General features: G+C 37.3%; 1 protein-coding gene and 1 non-coding gene across 2 annotated transcripts; one reads left to right on the top strand and one right to left on the bottom strand.

Annotated features, from left to right (window-relative positions):
• The first annotated feature begins 415 nt into the window (after positions 1 to 415).
• Positions 416 to 488, top strand: trnar-ccu (transfer RNA arginine (anticodon CCU)). The gene has a single exon. It is a non-coding gene; the product is annotated as a tRNA-Arg (tRNA).
• A 2,286-nt stretch (positions 489 to 2,774) lies between these two features.
• LOC131960144 (zinc finger protein 271-like) lies at positions 2,775 to 15,056 on the bottom strand. Its single transcript, XM_059325387.1, has 7 exons — positions 14,850 to 15,056; positions 11,539 to 11,741; positions 7,897 to 7,998; positions 7,195 to 7,290; positions 6,956 to 7,066; positions 6,123 to 6,246; positions 2,775 to 5,206 (listed from the first exon to the last, which is right to left on the bottom strand). The coding sequence occupies exons 1-7, from the start codon at positions 14,875 to 14,877 to the stop codon at positions 3,171 to 3,173; spliced, it is 2,700 nt and encodes an 899-aa protein (XP_059181370.1). The 5' UTR covers positions 14,878 to 15,056; the 3' UTR covers positions 2,775 to 3,170.
• Positions 15,057 to 15,883: the final 827 nt, after the last annotated feature.

The following is a 15,883-nucleotide window of genomic DNA, read 5'->3' as shown; positions in this document are numbered from 1 at the left end:
TCCAGATCTGCAGCCTCCGGGTCTGCAGACACACCCTACTCCATCTATGAGGAAAACAACGGAGCTGGTTCCTGTTTGGAGAGAACTGTCACCAGTCAACATGAAAGGCAGTTTTCAGTAAACTTCGTTAACTTATTATGCAAACATTTGACTCAGAAATAACTTCATTATCAGGCACATTAATGGTTTTAAACATTAGTAAAATTATCTCAATGATCCTGAGAAAATCGCTGATCAAAGAAAGGGTTTAAATCAGTGAATACGAGCCGTTATCGATGATAATGGTGATAATATAATATAGTTAAAGAGGTGATCTGGTTTTAACTAACTGATAATTTAGATTTCCCAACATATCACTGTAGTTCAGCCGTTGAACCACTATTTATACTGAAAAACTTTCATGGGTTCTTATATAGCCCCAGTGGCCTAATGGATAAGGCACTGGCCTCCTAAGCCAGGGATTGTGGGTTCGAGTCCCATCTGGGGTGATACGTTTTTTGCGGTAACAGATACTCAAAATCAAATTTAGGAGTTTTCCGTTATTTAAAGCTGCCGCATGTCCCAATAAAATGCGCTATAATCGCCTTGGGAGTTGATTTCCGCAATTACTATTCATACACGCAGTCGGAACATACAAACGTTTATGAGTTGATTTGTCACTTTTCTCATTTATGCATTAATTTAGTGCTGCAATGTCACTTTACAGAATCTTTTACGTGCTCTGATTCTCAAATTATTGGAAGAATTAACTTAATAGAACGAATGTTTGAACTCATAAACAGCATACTTTTGTAATTAATTATGGCCCCCTATAGGTTGCTTGCTGTACTGCTATATATATATATATACACACACACACACACAGGTGCATCTCAATAAATTAGAATTTCATGGAAAGTTAATTTATGTCAGTAATTCAATTCAAAAAGTGGAAATAAGACATTATATAGATCCATTACACACAGAAAGAAAAATGTCATGTCTTTATTTATTTAATTTCTTCTAATTATGATTATGGCTTGAATGAAGACCTAAAATTCAGTGTCTCAAATATAAAATTAATATTACAGAAGACCAATGTTAAAAAGTATGTTTAATATGGAAACGTTGGCCTCTGAAAAGTATGTCCATCTACCTGTATATATAGCATAGCAGTACAGCAAGCATATACTGTATATGAAGTTTATTTATAAAAGGTGTGTCTCTTAAATTATGCTGTGAGCATTTGTAGTTGATGAGATTTACTTTACTCTGATATGTGGGAGAAAAAGTTGTTTTTAGTCGAATGTCTTGCATATTATATTGTAGTTTCAATTTATAGTTTTGCAGTGCTGAAAAGGCTTTTTTTCTTTTAGCAGGAAAATGTCTGGGCAGGAAAACTTTAAGTCTTCCTTATAAATAAAGACTGTGGCATTACATTTTAGTGTCCTAGAAAGAAAGTGACCCAGTAGCCATGAACAGTTTTAGGAGAACCCTAAAACTGAAGGAGCTACAGGGAGTTCAGTCATGATTCATTTTATTATTTAAAATGCCTGTAAGCTGTAAACTATATATATATATATATATATATATATATATATATAAAGAAAGCTTCACATTAATCATCCCTGGTGGCTTGCTGGTCTTCTACTGCTCCAGTTTTAAGTGACTAAATTCATATACTTTGTTTCATAATACAATACATAACGGCTATGTTTTTATACCAAATACCATTATACTTCATGTAAAACAGTTTGTTTAGTGGTTACCATGGTGGCGAAAGAATTCAGATCTTACTTTAGTAAAAGTACTACTACGACACTGTGAAATGACTTTATAAGTTCTGCATTAAAAATGTAAAAGTACAAAAGTATCAGCATCAAAATGTACTTAATATAAGTCAAAGAGCTCAATACACCCCACTCAGATTGTTATATGTATTCTAAATATATTGTTGGATTATTGATGCATTTATGTAAGCAGCATTTTATTGTTTACTCATTAATATACTGTTATGACGTTAAATAAAGTTTTTTTTAAATTTTGACCTGAAAAGTAACTAAAGCTGCTAAATGTAGTGGAATGAAAAGTACAACATTTACCTCAAAATGTAGTGGAGTAGAAGTATCAAGTTAAATAAAATGTGAATACTCAAGTAAAGTACAAGTACTTCAAAATTGTACTAAAGTAAATTTAAGTAGTTACCAAGGTTATAATAGTTTTGTTTGTTCCATTAGTTTTAATTTCCTTGTCAATTTTTGTTTTCAAATTCAGTTCGTTTTAATGAGTTTTTAGAGTGAATTTGCTAGTTTGAATTAGTTTTTATTTTTGGGAAAATGCTTAGTTTTACTTTAGTTTTTATTAGTTTTAGTGTTAGTTTTTTTGTAATGGGGTATTTGTTGGGTGCCAGATTCAATAAGGTCACAATTAATGTTTCCTTTATTTCCTTTGTCTGATCCATCTCAGCCCCAATAAGTTTATTAAGTCATAAAACCAGATAGATGAAATAGATTTCATATCAACCAAAAAGGTTTACTTATGAAAAAAGTTGACAAAGACGAAAACGAAGGACATTTTTACTATAATTTCAGTTAGTTTTGTACCTACAAAATACAGTTTGCTAGTTGTTGTTTGTTTAAAATCTCTCATTTTTATTTCAGTTAATGAAAATGTTTTGTTTTTTTATTCTAGTTTTCGTTAACTATAATAACCTTGGTAGTTACATTCAACCACTGGTGGTTACCATATTGTGAAGGAACCTTTTGAACCATATAATAGATTTCACTCCTTTGTAATTCACTTGGAACCAAATGTTCAATTTATTAAAGAAAAAGAAATCAATTCCCAAAGGAATCAAGGATTATAGTATTTATACATACAAATCTTATGTAGAACTACAGCAAACATTTCTGTAAAAAATACAAAGTTACATCTTTATAATGCACTATACAATCCACAGCTCCCGACAAACGATCCAAGCTGTGACAGCCAGGAAACGTTTTTAAGGAAACTGTTCAATTGGAAAACTTGGTTTTTATTTTAATTCCCCGTTTCAGTCAACATCCACAAGAAGCAAGCGTCCGTTAGCGAAGCAACACGTCCTCAAGTTGTGGTTTCTGGAGCTCTGATCTTTAGTCGGGGAATGTTAAAACAGAACTTCTCTATGTAAATTAGTACCACGTTAACATTAACTACGCGTGAACGAGTCTCCTGTGTCGTTTCAAGCCGTGCAAGCTTGAAAACCCCTTGCTACAGACTGAACAGACGTATGGTCTCTCTCCTGTGTGGGTCCGCATGTGTAAAGTCAGAAAGCACGACTGGACGAAACCTTTTTCACACACGTTGCACTTAAACGGCCGTTCCCCGGTGTGGTATCTCCTGTGTATTTTTAACTCTGCAGCAGATCTGAAAGACTTATCGCAGTCGTCGCACTTGAACGGTCTCTCCCCGGTGTGAATCAACGTGTGCCGCACTAAAGCGTCCTTGCCGAAGAACCCCTTCCCGCAGTGCTCGCACGGGAACCGCAGCCCTTTGTGGTGGAAGTTGTCGTGTTTCAGGAGACACCTCCTCGACGTGAACGTCTTCCCGCACTGGGCGCAGGTGAAAGTGGGCGTGGGCTTCTCGATGATCGGCTCTCCGGAGTGGTGCACGCGCTCCACGTGTCTCGTCAGCGTGACGCCGTGGCGGAATTTCTTGCCGCACTCCCAGCAGAGGAACGGATACGCTTTGGTGTGTTTTTTCTGGTGCTCCACCAGGTCGGAGTAGGACCGGAACCTCTTGCTGCAGTGCGGACACTGGAACGGCTGGTAGCCGGTGTGTTTCCACTCGTGGCGGATGAAACGCTTCAAGCTGGCGAAGGTGGTCTGACAGTGGGTGCAGGTGAACGGCTCGGTGGGGTTGTGGATGTCGATGTAGTGCTTGTGGAGCGCCTTGAACACGGGGAAGTTCTCCTCGCACTGGTTGCACTGGAACGGCGTGTGGGACTCTTTGTGCATGGCCAGCGCCTCGGAGTCCCGCACCAGCTTCATGCACACCTCGCAGTACAGCGGGTTGTGGGTTTGTTTGTGGGAGTCCAACGTCGATTTGTATTTGAACGCCTTGTCGCATTCGTCGCACCTGAAACAGTGTTTAACGTCCTCGGGTTTTTCCGGATCAACTTGTTGCTCATTGTAGCAAATATTCCTTAAGTGGAACCTAAAAGTTTGTTTGCACTTGAACTCGACGCTGCAGTGAGGACAGTAAAACGGACCTTCTATCACGCTTTTATTCCCGTCGGGGCTCTTCTGACCCGCTTCTCTGGAGGACCGCCCCTCTCCGGACGGGGAGTAATCGGGGTCCTGAGCGGCGCCGTCGGACGGCTGCTCCTCGTTGGTTTCCTTACAGAGAGCCCCGCTGGAGGACTGTTCGCCCTCCTCTTCCGCAGTCTCTTGCTCCTTATCTTTTGTCTGATTTGGACATCTGTGTTGCTGCAAGTACCGCAAGCTCTTATAGAACCTTTTGCAGGCGGGGCAGGAGAACGGCAGCTCCTCCGAGTGGCGGTTCATGTGGCGCTCTAAAAACTTAGCGCGGGTCACCACCTTGCCGCACACTTTGCACGTTCTCTCGTCCAAGTCGTTGCTCTTCGCCGAGGCTTGGGTTCTAGCAAACTTCTTCGGGTTGGTCGTGTTTCCGCCCTGTGCCTTGCCCGACTTCCTCCACTGCGACAGGTAGCGTTTCATCTTGAGTCCGCGGTTCTTCCGCACCGGTCTCTCCCACAACACCTCAAACTCTGGATCTTCCTGTTTGGCCCTCGTTCTGCTCTGCCCCTCGAAGTCTTCATCTTCGGGACGTTTCTTTTTCCTCCCGCGTCTGTTCTGCTTCTTCTCCACGCCGTCCAGCACCGTGACCTGCCCGTCCTCCCCGATCATCAGGGTTCCAGACTGGTCGTCCGCCATTTCCCCCTCGCTGGCCTCGGCGCCTTCCACGGGATCCGTGACCACCTCGGTGTCCATCTCTGCTTTCACCTCGCTGCCCAGGCCAAACCACTGGGTTTGAACACACTCGTCAGAGTTGGCGGTCCCCTCTACGTACACCTCTTTGTTCTCAGACTCCACCTCCATCTCTGTGCAGACGGTGTACATGAGTCCGCTCTCTGCATCCGTTTCTGTTTGTTCATTGACGATCACAACTCTCTCCACAGGAGGGAGACACAGAGCCGACAGGATCCCACTGTCAACTATGTACGAGTCTGAAAAGAAGACATGAGAGCAATTGTTAAAATGACAAATATAAGAAAAATATTGTTTCTGGACCAAACATTAAGCATTATGTGAATAGTAGGGATGTCACGATTACAGATTTTCTTGGTACGATTATTGTCAGAGAAATAATCACGATATTAGGATTATCACGATTATTTTTGCATTAAATAATTTCACACTACTATTTTAGTCATTTAGCAGTAGTGTGAAATGAATTAATGCAAAAATAGTCGTAATATCGTGATTATTTCTTTGACAATAATTGTACCAAGAAAAATCTGTAATCATGACATTCCTAGTGTTCACATAATATTGCACTACTATGAATAAGTTAAATCACATGAACACTCCTTATAGGTCTTTTTTTATTTAATTTATTTCCCTCTTTGGAGGCTCTCATAAAAATAATATAGCAACAATGTAAAGTAACCAAAAAGTACAAGAAAGATTATAATAATCCCTGGGGGAATGTTATATATACTAAATGTTTATGCTATTAAAATAATTTTAATAATTTTTTTGTCTAATCTTATGTGGCCAGCCTGCTGCCCCCGCGACCCGGCCCCGGATAAGCGGACGATAATGGATGGATCTGTTATTTTGGTTCTTTAATTTTATTTTTAAATGACATTGCCACAAATAAATGAGTAACAAATGAAAGGGACATCCCATAGTACTTTTACTGCTTTTTGCTCAATACAGAAACAAAAGAAGGTAATAATGATAAATGTTCACTGACTGAGGACCTTTAGAAGATTACATTACTTTTTCTTATACAGGACATTACACAGTGACACTGAAAAAGTTTGACTGTTACGATTAACTAATCGTAACGTTTAATACTGTGATTACTTTATCGTGACATCCCTAGTGAAAAGCTTATTGAAGCTCTGAGAAGCTCACCGATGTCGTCTAATTGGCTGAGGTCTTTCTGATTGTCCAGCAGGGTTTTCAGCTCCTGAGGCTGAGCAAAAGTCTCCATGCATTCATTCAGGACAGACGAGGCGTCGCTGAGCAGAGACGCAATCTGACAAAGACAAAATGAAAACTAATGTGAGGCAACAGCACTGCAACTTCAAAATGTTTGTCATAAAGATATACATATGAAGCAAAAGGAAAAACATTTGTCTTTTTTTTTTAAATTAGATTATTTATTTATTTATTTTCAATTTGTCTTTATTGGGTTTTTTTTCCTTTTGTTCACATACAAAAATAAAGAAGACACATGTTAAGTTATGCTTCAAATCAACACGAAAGAACAGAATGATAGTAGAAAAATAAAAGCAGTAGAAATAAAACAACAACAAACAAACAAACAAAAACCTAGTTGGAGTCAAATCAAATACCAAAACAATAAAAAAGGTTTACAAATAAAAGAGATTTAAATAATAATAATAATAATAATACAACTTATTTTTTCTAACTACAAATGTTTCATTATGTCATTCATTAAAGCTTGATAGACTGGAGGATTTTTTTGTTTCCAGTTCAAACATTTGTCATTTTAAAGAGATGACGAAACTGCAATAAAAGCTCACAGTGTAAGTTCAATAAAAACACCTGGACTTTGACTGTCAAAGCTTGTGACATTCTCATGTAAAAACAAAAAGCAATAATCTTAAATAAACTCCTCCTCTGGGAAGCAAAACGTCAATCTTTAGTATAAGAACATAAAGCACAGAAGTAGAAATATAATGTGTGTGATAACATATTTTTTAATTAACAATGATATCTACCTGTTGGAGCGTTTGGTTGGGAAGAAGCTTTTCAAGTCTTGACAGAAACAGCCACATCAGGGTCTGGATTGCTTTGTCATACGTGGGACCAAAGTCTCCTGGGAAAACATCCTGCGACACAGAGGGATTCAGAAATGTCAAATATCCAAGCTTTCCATAAAACCAACAGAAAATCAAAATCCTAAAATATAAACTTCATCATTCACCTCAACAACAAAAGGTGTATAACCACAACTCACCTGGAAGAAGTTCCTTCTCTCATCAGGATCTCTCAGCAGGTTTTTGACCAGACCCATGAAATGTGAGTCAGATGATTCCTGGTCTGCATTATCAGCCTGAAATAAAAGATTTTTTTTTTAATGGCAGAAGAAAGACACACTAAAAGCAAACACTTCAGTACTCCACATAAATCAATCAGACTTTTTTGTATCGCACTTTTCATACGAGATGCAACACAAAGCGATTTACATAAAAAAGGAAAAAAAATAATAATAAAAAAAATAACAAAACATAAAACAAGCCTCCACCCTCCACCTTCATCCCACCTATCCTATTAAAAACAAAGCACAAAAATAAAGATAAAAAAAGTAAGATAAAATAAAATAAGATATATATAGAAAAATATATATATAATATAAAAAAAGTAAGTAAATAATAACAATAGAAAGTTTAAAAAAAAAAGCTAGATAAAAAAGATAAAACAATAAATAAATAATTAAGAAAGAGCATGATAAAAAAATATATATAGACTAATAAATAGTAGCAAATGAATAAATATATAAAAGAGAAGATGTTATAACACTAGGCTGCACGAGCAGAAAATTCTCTAAAAATGATCCAGGTAAAAGCCAAATTAAAAAGATAAGTCTTCAGTTTGCTCTTAAAACTATCAAAACATCAAACAGCACAGATGTAAAGAAATGAAAGAACTGCTGACTCACCTCCACGTTCCACAGAGACCGGAGGTCCTGCATCCGGTCCAGGTGTGGCTGAATGATCTGAGGGTCAGCGGTCTCCTCGGAGCGACACAGCTCCAGGATCAGCTGCAACCAGAGGAGAGAAGGAGCAATAACAGGTGAGGAGGAGGAAAACATGCAGTAAACAGCTGCAAACCTGCCTGCTGCTGTTTCTATTCATCTCTCTGATTAATGAAGCCTTCACACCGCCTAGAAACTAGGGTTGTCAATAGTATCCATACTCAAAAAAGTATCCATACTAAAACGTTGTATCTGGATACGATACTCATTTTAAAAGTATCGATACCCCCCGCCCCCCACACACACAGCAGCAGGCCCCTCCCCCTCGCCGTGATGTGCACAAGCAGTACTTCAAACTTGGTGAAACATCTTAAGGGCCGACACCCTTTACAGCAGGGGTCTCAAACTCAAATTACCTGGGGGCCGCTGGAGACACAAAATGACCAAAAAAGACACAAAATGACTAGAAAAAAAGACACAAAATTACTAGAAAAAAAGACACAAAATGACCAAAAAAAAGACACAAAATGACAAAAAAAAAGACAAAATGACAAAAAAAAAAAGACACAAAATGACCAAAAAAGACACAAAATAAAAAAAAGACACAAAATTACTAGAAAAAAAGACACAAAATGACCAAAAAAAAGACACAAAATGACCAAAAAAAGACACAAAATTACCAAAAAAAAGACACAAAATTACCAAAAAAAGACACATAATGACCAAAAAAAGACACAAAATGACCAAAAAAGACATTATTAAAAAAGACACAATTATTAAAAAAAGACATAAAATTGTTTTAAGAAAGACACAAAATTACCAAAAAAAAATTGAAATTAATCTTTCATATCAAGGTGGGGGCCACAAAATATCGCCACGAGGGCCGCAATTGGCCCGCGGGCCGCGAGTTTGAGACCCATGCTTTACAGCCTTTACAGTGAATTTAGTTTTTATGCACCAAATCTCTGGAACAAACTCCCAGAGAACTTGAGGTCTGCTGCAACTCTCAGCTCTTTTAAATCAAGTCTGAAGACTTTTCTGTTTCCATTTTAACCTGTAATTTTTATTCATTCGCTTTTAAATGTTTTATTCATTCACTTTTTTTTTTTTAAAACTCGCTTTTAAATGTCTTCTCATGTGTTTTATGTATTTTAATCTTGCCCCTGTAAAGCACTTTGAATGGCCCTGTGTCCGAATTGTGCTATATAAATAAACTTGCCTTGCCTTGAATTTGACAGGTTAGTGTCTTTCGTTTCAAACTGACCTATTACTGATGTTATTGTGGCCGGTGGCTCGCATTAATGTTGGCCGTGTTATTATTAGCCGTTAGCCACAGCTAGCAATTAAAGGCTGACGTCACGTTAATGATTATAAACAACGTAAATAATGAATAAATAAATCAGGCACGTAGTATGCCCATATTACGTTCATTGACACAGTGTCAGTATACATCAGCATTAAGAGTTTATAAGTTTAACTAAATGTTGGTGACTGAAAAGTGTTATTTTCTCTCTTGAAGTCCCAGAATGAAGCAGAGAAAAGTCGACTTATCAAGCTTGTCTAATATTGTCCACAGCATACAACCTCAAAATATTGTTCTAATTGTTATTGTTTATTGTATTTATTTATTATCTGCACCAACTCAGACCTGAAGCTTGTTATCATAGTTGCAGTTTCTTTTTGCACAACTGTTTTTTATTATAAATATTTAACCCATTGACGCCTAAAACTTCCTGTAAAACCTCTGGGCGATTTTAAAATAAGCCCCTAAAACCTGAAGTTTTTCTGTAAATTCAACAGAAGTGTCAACTCTTCTACTAAATAATAGATTTTTCAGCCTCTGTAGCAGATAGAAATGAAATTCAAAAAGTATTTGAGAGCTTAAACAAATACTACAAAACGACGTATCCGCTTTCCAGGCTTCAATGGGTTAACCTGTGGTTCTGTTCATTTTTACATGTTGCATTTTTCTTGTGAATAAAAATATTTCTGTTAAATTTTGGGGTCTTTGTTTTTATCCTGGTGGTATCAAAAATGGTATCGAGTGTAAAATATTTTCCTCAGTATCGGTATCGAGTTAAAAATTTTAGTATGGTGACAACCCTAGTAGAAACGTTTTAAATGCAACTGCTGAGTGCTTAACTTACACACCATCCTGGTGCAATGACTTTGCTCTACAGGAAGCAGAACAGTGGATTTCTGACAAACTATTGACCGACATGTTAAGACACAGGTTGAGTTGTTTCATAATGACATTGACCAGACTTCTAGCCTTCCATGCATAGCACTCAGTATAGTCCCAATAGGTTAATGTAAAACAACTTAATATCACAGTGTGGACGATTATCTTAAAAAATGGTCATAATCAATACTCAACCTGCACACTATCAATGTAAGGCATGAATGGATGTGCGATGAATTTTAACACTATGATGTAAACAAAAAAAAACAGCAAGTCATCGTTCTGTGCTCCTCTTATGTAGAGACAATAAGAACACAATAAACAAGCCTTGGCTGACACTTTAACCTTCCTAAAGCAGAAGATATAGCGGTGTATAAATATGAGTATGTCTCTAAGTCTCTGATCTTAAAAAAATATTTCAATCTGACTGGTGGCCTGTAAAAAGAGTATAACCAGGAAATGGTTATCACAGGAGAGCCCAACCTTAAATATATGGATGGATATTTTATAAAATGGAGAACAGCATTTGTTAATCAAATATTGGAGAAGTGCACATCATACTGGGAAAACTGGGTCAAATATGTCACGCCTCATAGGCCGGATTTTATTTTCACAAACCAGTGGCTATCAAGGTTATAATAGTTTTTTTATTTTTCATTAGTTTTAGTTTCAATTTTGTTGTGAATTTTTGTTTTCAAATTCAGTTAGTTTTAATGAGTTTTTAGAGTGAGTTTGCTAGTTTTAGTGTAGTTTTTATTTTTTGAAAATACTTAGTTTTAGTTGAGTTTTTATTAGTTTTAGTTTTCAACGCCAATGCAAATATTTGTAATATCATAGGCAAATTGAAGACATGTACACTTCGGATTACCAAAATAACTGAACCCACAAAGCAGGAATACACACTCAGCGGTGGAGAAATAGAAACACTGGATTAAGTATGAAGAAAAGTTGACAAAGACGAAAACGAAGGATATTTTCACGATCATTTTCGTTAGTTTTGTAACCACACAATACAGTTTCAGGTAGTTATCATTTTTTAAAACTACTATGATGTATGAGAAAGATCCCTCCCTACCGACATAGTTTTTTGTTTAGTTTAATTGTTGTTGTTATGGTTGTTTGTTTTTCTTCTCATTACTTGGATATAAACTAAAATATTATTTATTTATTATTATTATTTATTTATTGTAAATGTCTGATTCTGTATGTCAATAACAAATCAATTACAAAAATATATGTATATTTCAGGCTTTAATGTCTTACCACCATATAAATTTTTCAAATCAATTTTTATTTTCTTTAAGTTTAAATTGTGTTGTGTTTGTCCCATTTGCATACTGCAGCCTCATGCCATGCCCTAATATTCCAACAAAAATAAAATTCATTTTATCTGAAATTTCTAAAAAAAAACAGTTTCTCCTCACCCGTGCTCTGAGACCCAGGATGAGTTCAGCTCGCTGCCTTGTGGAGAGAAGTTGAGGAACCATCTCTGTAACCATGAACACAAACTCCTCAAGCAGTCCATAATCCGACACAATTTTCTGCTCCACCGTCTGCCAGATGGCTGCCGAGAGCAGCCGGATCGGAGGGATTACCAGGCGCAGGGTGGAGAGGGGGAGAGAGGGACCTGCAGACAGGAAACACTTCTTTAAAAGTGACACATGAAATCACACCGGAGCTAGAGAATACAATACTTTAAACAAGATACAATTGGCTCTCCATGCCATTTCTGGAAAGAAAATTAAGTTGTTGTCATGTTGTTTTGGTGAGCCAGCCCATGGAGTTTTGGGCTATTTTGTCCATTTTTTTAATTCCTCTTCATCCTGCCTGTATATACCACTTAAAAAATGTTTAATGACATTTTGGTATATTTTTTCAGCACAACCTCACCTATATGACCTGATAATTATTTTTTCTTCCTGACTTACTGGATCAACAGTTTTGAACCCAAAAAAACAACAAAGAAAAGACAACATAAAATGTGATTTAGACTAGGGCTCCATGCTGCAATTTTGATCATTTTGTGTCTTTTTTTGTCATTTTGTGAATTTTTTTGTCATTTTGTGTCTTTTTACAGTCATGTTGTGTCTTTTTTTTGTAATTTTGTGTCTTTTTTCGTCCTTTAGTCCAACATAAAATGTGAATTTGAATCTTTTTTTTTCTTTCAAAACACTATCATGCTCAATAAAGAATTTGAAATGTTGCAAATGTGAACAAAGGTCAAGGAACAAACACATATAAGAGGATTCCATCCAGTTCTATCATTTGATACTAAATATATTTGAGCTTGTCTCCAGTTTTACTTGGTATATCATCATCAAACTGAAACTGGCCTCATGGAGTTTACAGCCAGAACTTTAGAGGTAAATTTACAGTAGGGCTCCACGCTGCTTTGTTTTCTAGTCTGATGGAGGAAACAAGTCTGGATTATTTGGAGCTTTTGGAGACTCCACAGGGTTAAACTGCCTTCTGGGGTTTAAAAAAATGGCTTTACCTCAGAAAACCTGAAGATGAAACTAAATGTCAGTGACATCATGTCATATTACCAGAGTTACCAACTGGATATATTAAATAAGTCCAAATCTAACTAGCAGCATTTGAAAAAGGCTTGTTTCTGATGTTCTGCAGCAGTCAGTCAGTTTACACCAGTAAGAGACAACGCCACAAAAGGACCCATTAACACAAACAGCCAGGGTCCAGCATCAGCAGCAAGTTCCATCCCTGATCTTAACATATCTGGTGCATGTTAGAATAATCTGTTATTCTGTCTCTGTGGACCACTATCTGTGATAGTGACTTCAGGTCACTATCTATGCATGCGTAACTCACTAACTGTGTATGTACTCTCTCTCTGTTGTTGATGACTTAGTAGCCTGGTGTGATGTGTCCTCTCTTGAGCTGAATGTGCCAAAAACCAAAGAAATGATCATTGATTTTAGTTGTTAAAGGTGCTGTGGTTGAGATGGTGGACAGCTATAAATATCTAGGTGTGGTCCTCGATAACAAGCTGTGCTTCGAACCACATGTTGAGGTTACCTCCTAAAAAGTCCAGCAGAGACTTTTCTTTTTAAGGAAAATGAGGACCTTCCATGTCTCCTCTGAGATGATGACTCTCTTTTACAGAAGTTTTATTGAATCTGTTTTAACCTTTTGTATTGTTGCATGGTTTGGAAACCTGATCTTGTCCAACAAGAATGGCCTTGGTAGGCTGGTCAATACTGCTGGATGGATTGTCCCTAGGTGGAGGACTAAAAGACTCCAGGTCTCATTTATACCAACTGACATTTATTTAACTAATAGAAATTAGCCCTCAAATTGCTCATCTGCTCATTGCACTTTTCGCCTATACCAGGTATTAACTCTCCATTTAAGGGTATTAGCTCTGTAATGAACATGTGTCAGCGATTTTATATTTGCGTATGGCGTTTCTTTGACTGTGTTTTATTAGAGTTTTATTGGGTCTTATTCTATTATTGTTGTGTACCTTGTCTTGTGTGTCCTGCTGCAAAACTAATCTCCCTTCAAGGGACTAATAAAGTGATTCTGATTCTGTGCATTTATAGATTAATCATGCAAGATGCTTTGCACCAATGATAATGTGCTAATATTGTTTTGAAACTATGATTAAACTCAATACATTTACTCTAAATACATTTACTCCATCTGCTTAAACTTCCTCTGTCCTACTTAGAGTAAGATTCTATTATCACAAAAATATATATATTTTATGTGGATATATATATAATATATATACATTTATATTATATGTAAATATATATATATAACACAGAACATGCATGTATATGTGTTCAGGGCTGTGGTGGTTCTACACAGGGTCCTCCAGGGGCCACTGCCCCTGTAAAGAAGCCTTTGGCCCCTGCTGTGGCCCCTGTGTCAAATTAATAATAAAATGATCAATTTATAACAAAAAACAATGGAACAATTCTAACCTTTTTTTGTTCAAACAATATCTCATTGTACACAAAAGAAACCCAGAATGTGTACATTGTATAATAGTTTAACTCTCTGGAGTCTTAAAGGGATATTTTTGAATCCTTTTCATGTCTTTACATGTCTTTTTTGGTAATTTTGCGTCTGTTTTTGTGTCAATTTTAGTTATTTTGTGTCTTTTTTTTGGTCATTTTGTGTCTTTTTTTGTCATTGGTGTCATTTATGTTTCTTTTTTGTGTCTGTTTTAATTATTTTGTGTCTTTTTTGGTCATTTTGTGTCTTTTTTTCTCATTTTTATGTCTTTTGTGGGGTTTTTTTTTGGTTATTCTGTCTTCTCATTTTTGTGTATTTTTTGGTCATTTTGTGTCTTTTTCAAGACATTCAAAGATTTTGAATGCTTAAATATCATCTTTGCCATTCTTTCATGTGCTAATGTGGCCCTCTGATTAAACACTGGAGTTCATTAATGATCAGACTCTTAATTAATGAGTCATAGTGTCTCTGGCGCTAGCTTAGCTCCTGTTAGCTTAGCTACTGTTAGCTTAGCTCCTGTTAGCTTCTAGCGGTAGCACATAACGTTATCCCGCTTCATATCTGCAGCAACATTCAACTAGCTGCCTGTTTCCACACTGTGGTGAATGACTATATATCAGCAGCTTTATTAATGTAATTAAACCCAGTTATTCTGAGCTCTGAATCTAAATAAATAATATCTAATATCAAAGTTAGCATTGCTCTTCCCGCGCGCGGGCTAAGCTGCGGCCTAGCAACCGTTTCTACTCACCGGTTAAAGCTGACAGTCCTCCGTCCATCCTGGTGTTTTCTACCTTCACATCACACTCACAGGAGTTATTATCTGCGGCTCGACCGGAGCCAGACTCACTATTTTCTCCTGGTTGTGTTGAACAGATCAGAGTCACTGGAGGAGATCTTTGTGCGTCAACAGCTGCTTCTGCTTCCGTCCGGAACAACAATCCGACGACACACAAGAGCGGGGTGACATTAGTTCCGCTTCTTGTAACGTGAAGTTGTAACATACTCATAAGCTCATAAGGCCAATTAATTAAAATATATTTACATCTTAATCCTTATTCTACTTTCTCAATGTTATTTTGTCTTATTTTATTTTATTTTATTATTATTTTTATACATTTGCACTAGGTTGTATATAGTATATTGTATGTATGTATGTATGTATGTATGTATGTATAGATAGATAGATAGATAGATAGATAGATAGATGGATGGATGGATGGATGGATGGATGGATGGATGGATGGATGGATGGATGGATGGATGGATGGATGGATGGATGGATGGAAGGAAGGAAGGAAGGAAGGAAGGAAGGATGGATGGATGGATGGATGGATGGATGGATGGATGGATGGATGGATGGATGGATGATGGATGGATGGATGGATGGATGGATGGATGGATGGATGGATGGATGGAAGGAAGGAAGGAAGGAAGGAAGGAAGGAAGGATGGATGGATGGATGGATGGATGGATGGATGGAAGGAAGGAAGGAAGGAAGGAAGGATGGATGGATGGATGGATGGATGGATGGATGGAAGGAAGGAAGGAAGGAAGGAAGGAAGGAAGGAAGGAAGGAAGGAAGGAAGGATGGATGGATGGATGGATGGATGGATGGATGGATGGATGGATGGATGGATGGATGGATGGATGGAAGGAAGGAAGGAAGGATGGATGGATGGATGGATGGATGGAAGGAAGGAAGGAAGGAAGGAAGGATGGATGGATGGATGGATGGATGGATGGATGGAAGGAAGGAAGGAAGGAAGGAAGGAAGGAAGGAAG

Source organism: Centropristis striata, chromosome 21 (genome assembly GCF_030273125.1).
Source record: "Centropristis striata isolate RG_2023a ecotype Rhode Island chromosome 21, C.striata_1.0, whole genome shotgun sequence".
Classification (NCBI taxonomy): Eukaryota; Metazoa; Chordata; class Actinopteri; order Perciformes; family Serranidae; genus Centropristis; species Centropristis striata.
This window is presented reverse-complemented; position numbering and strand designations above follow the sequence as displayed.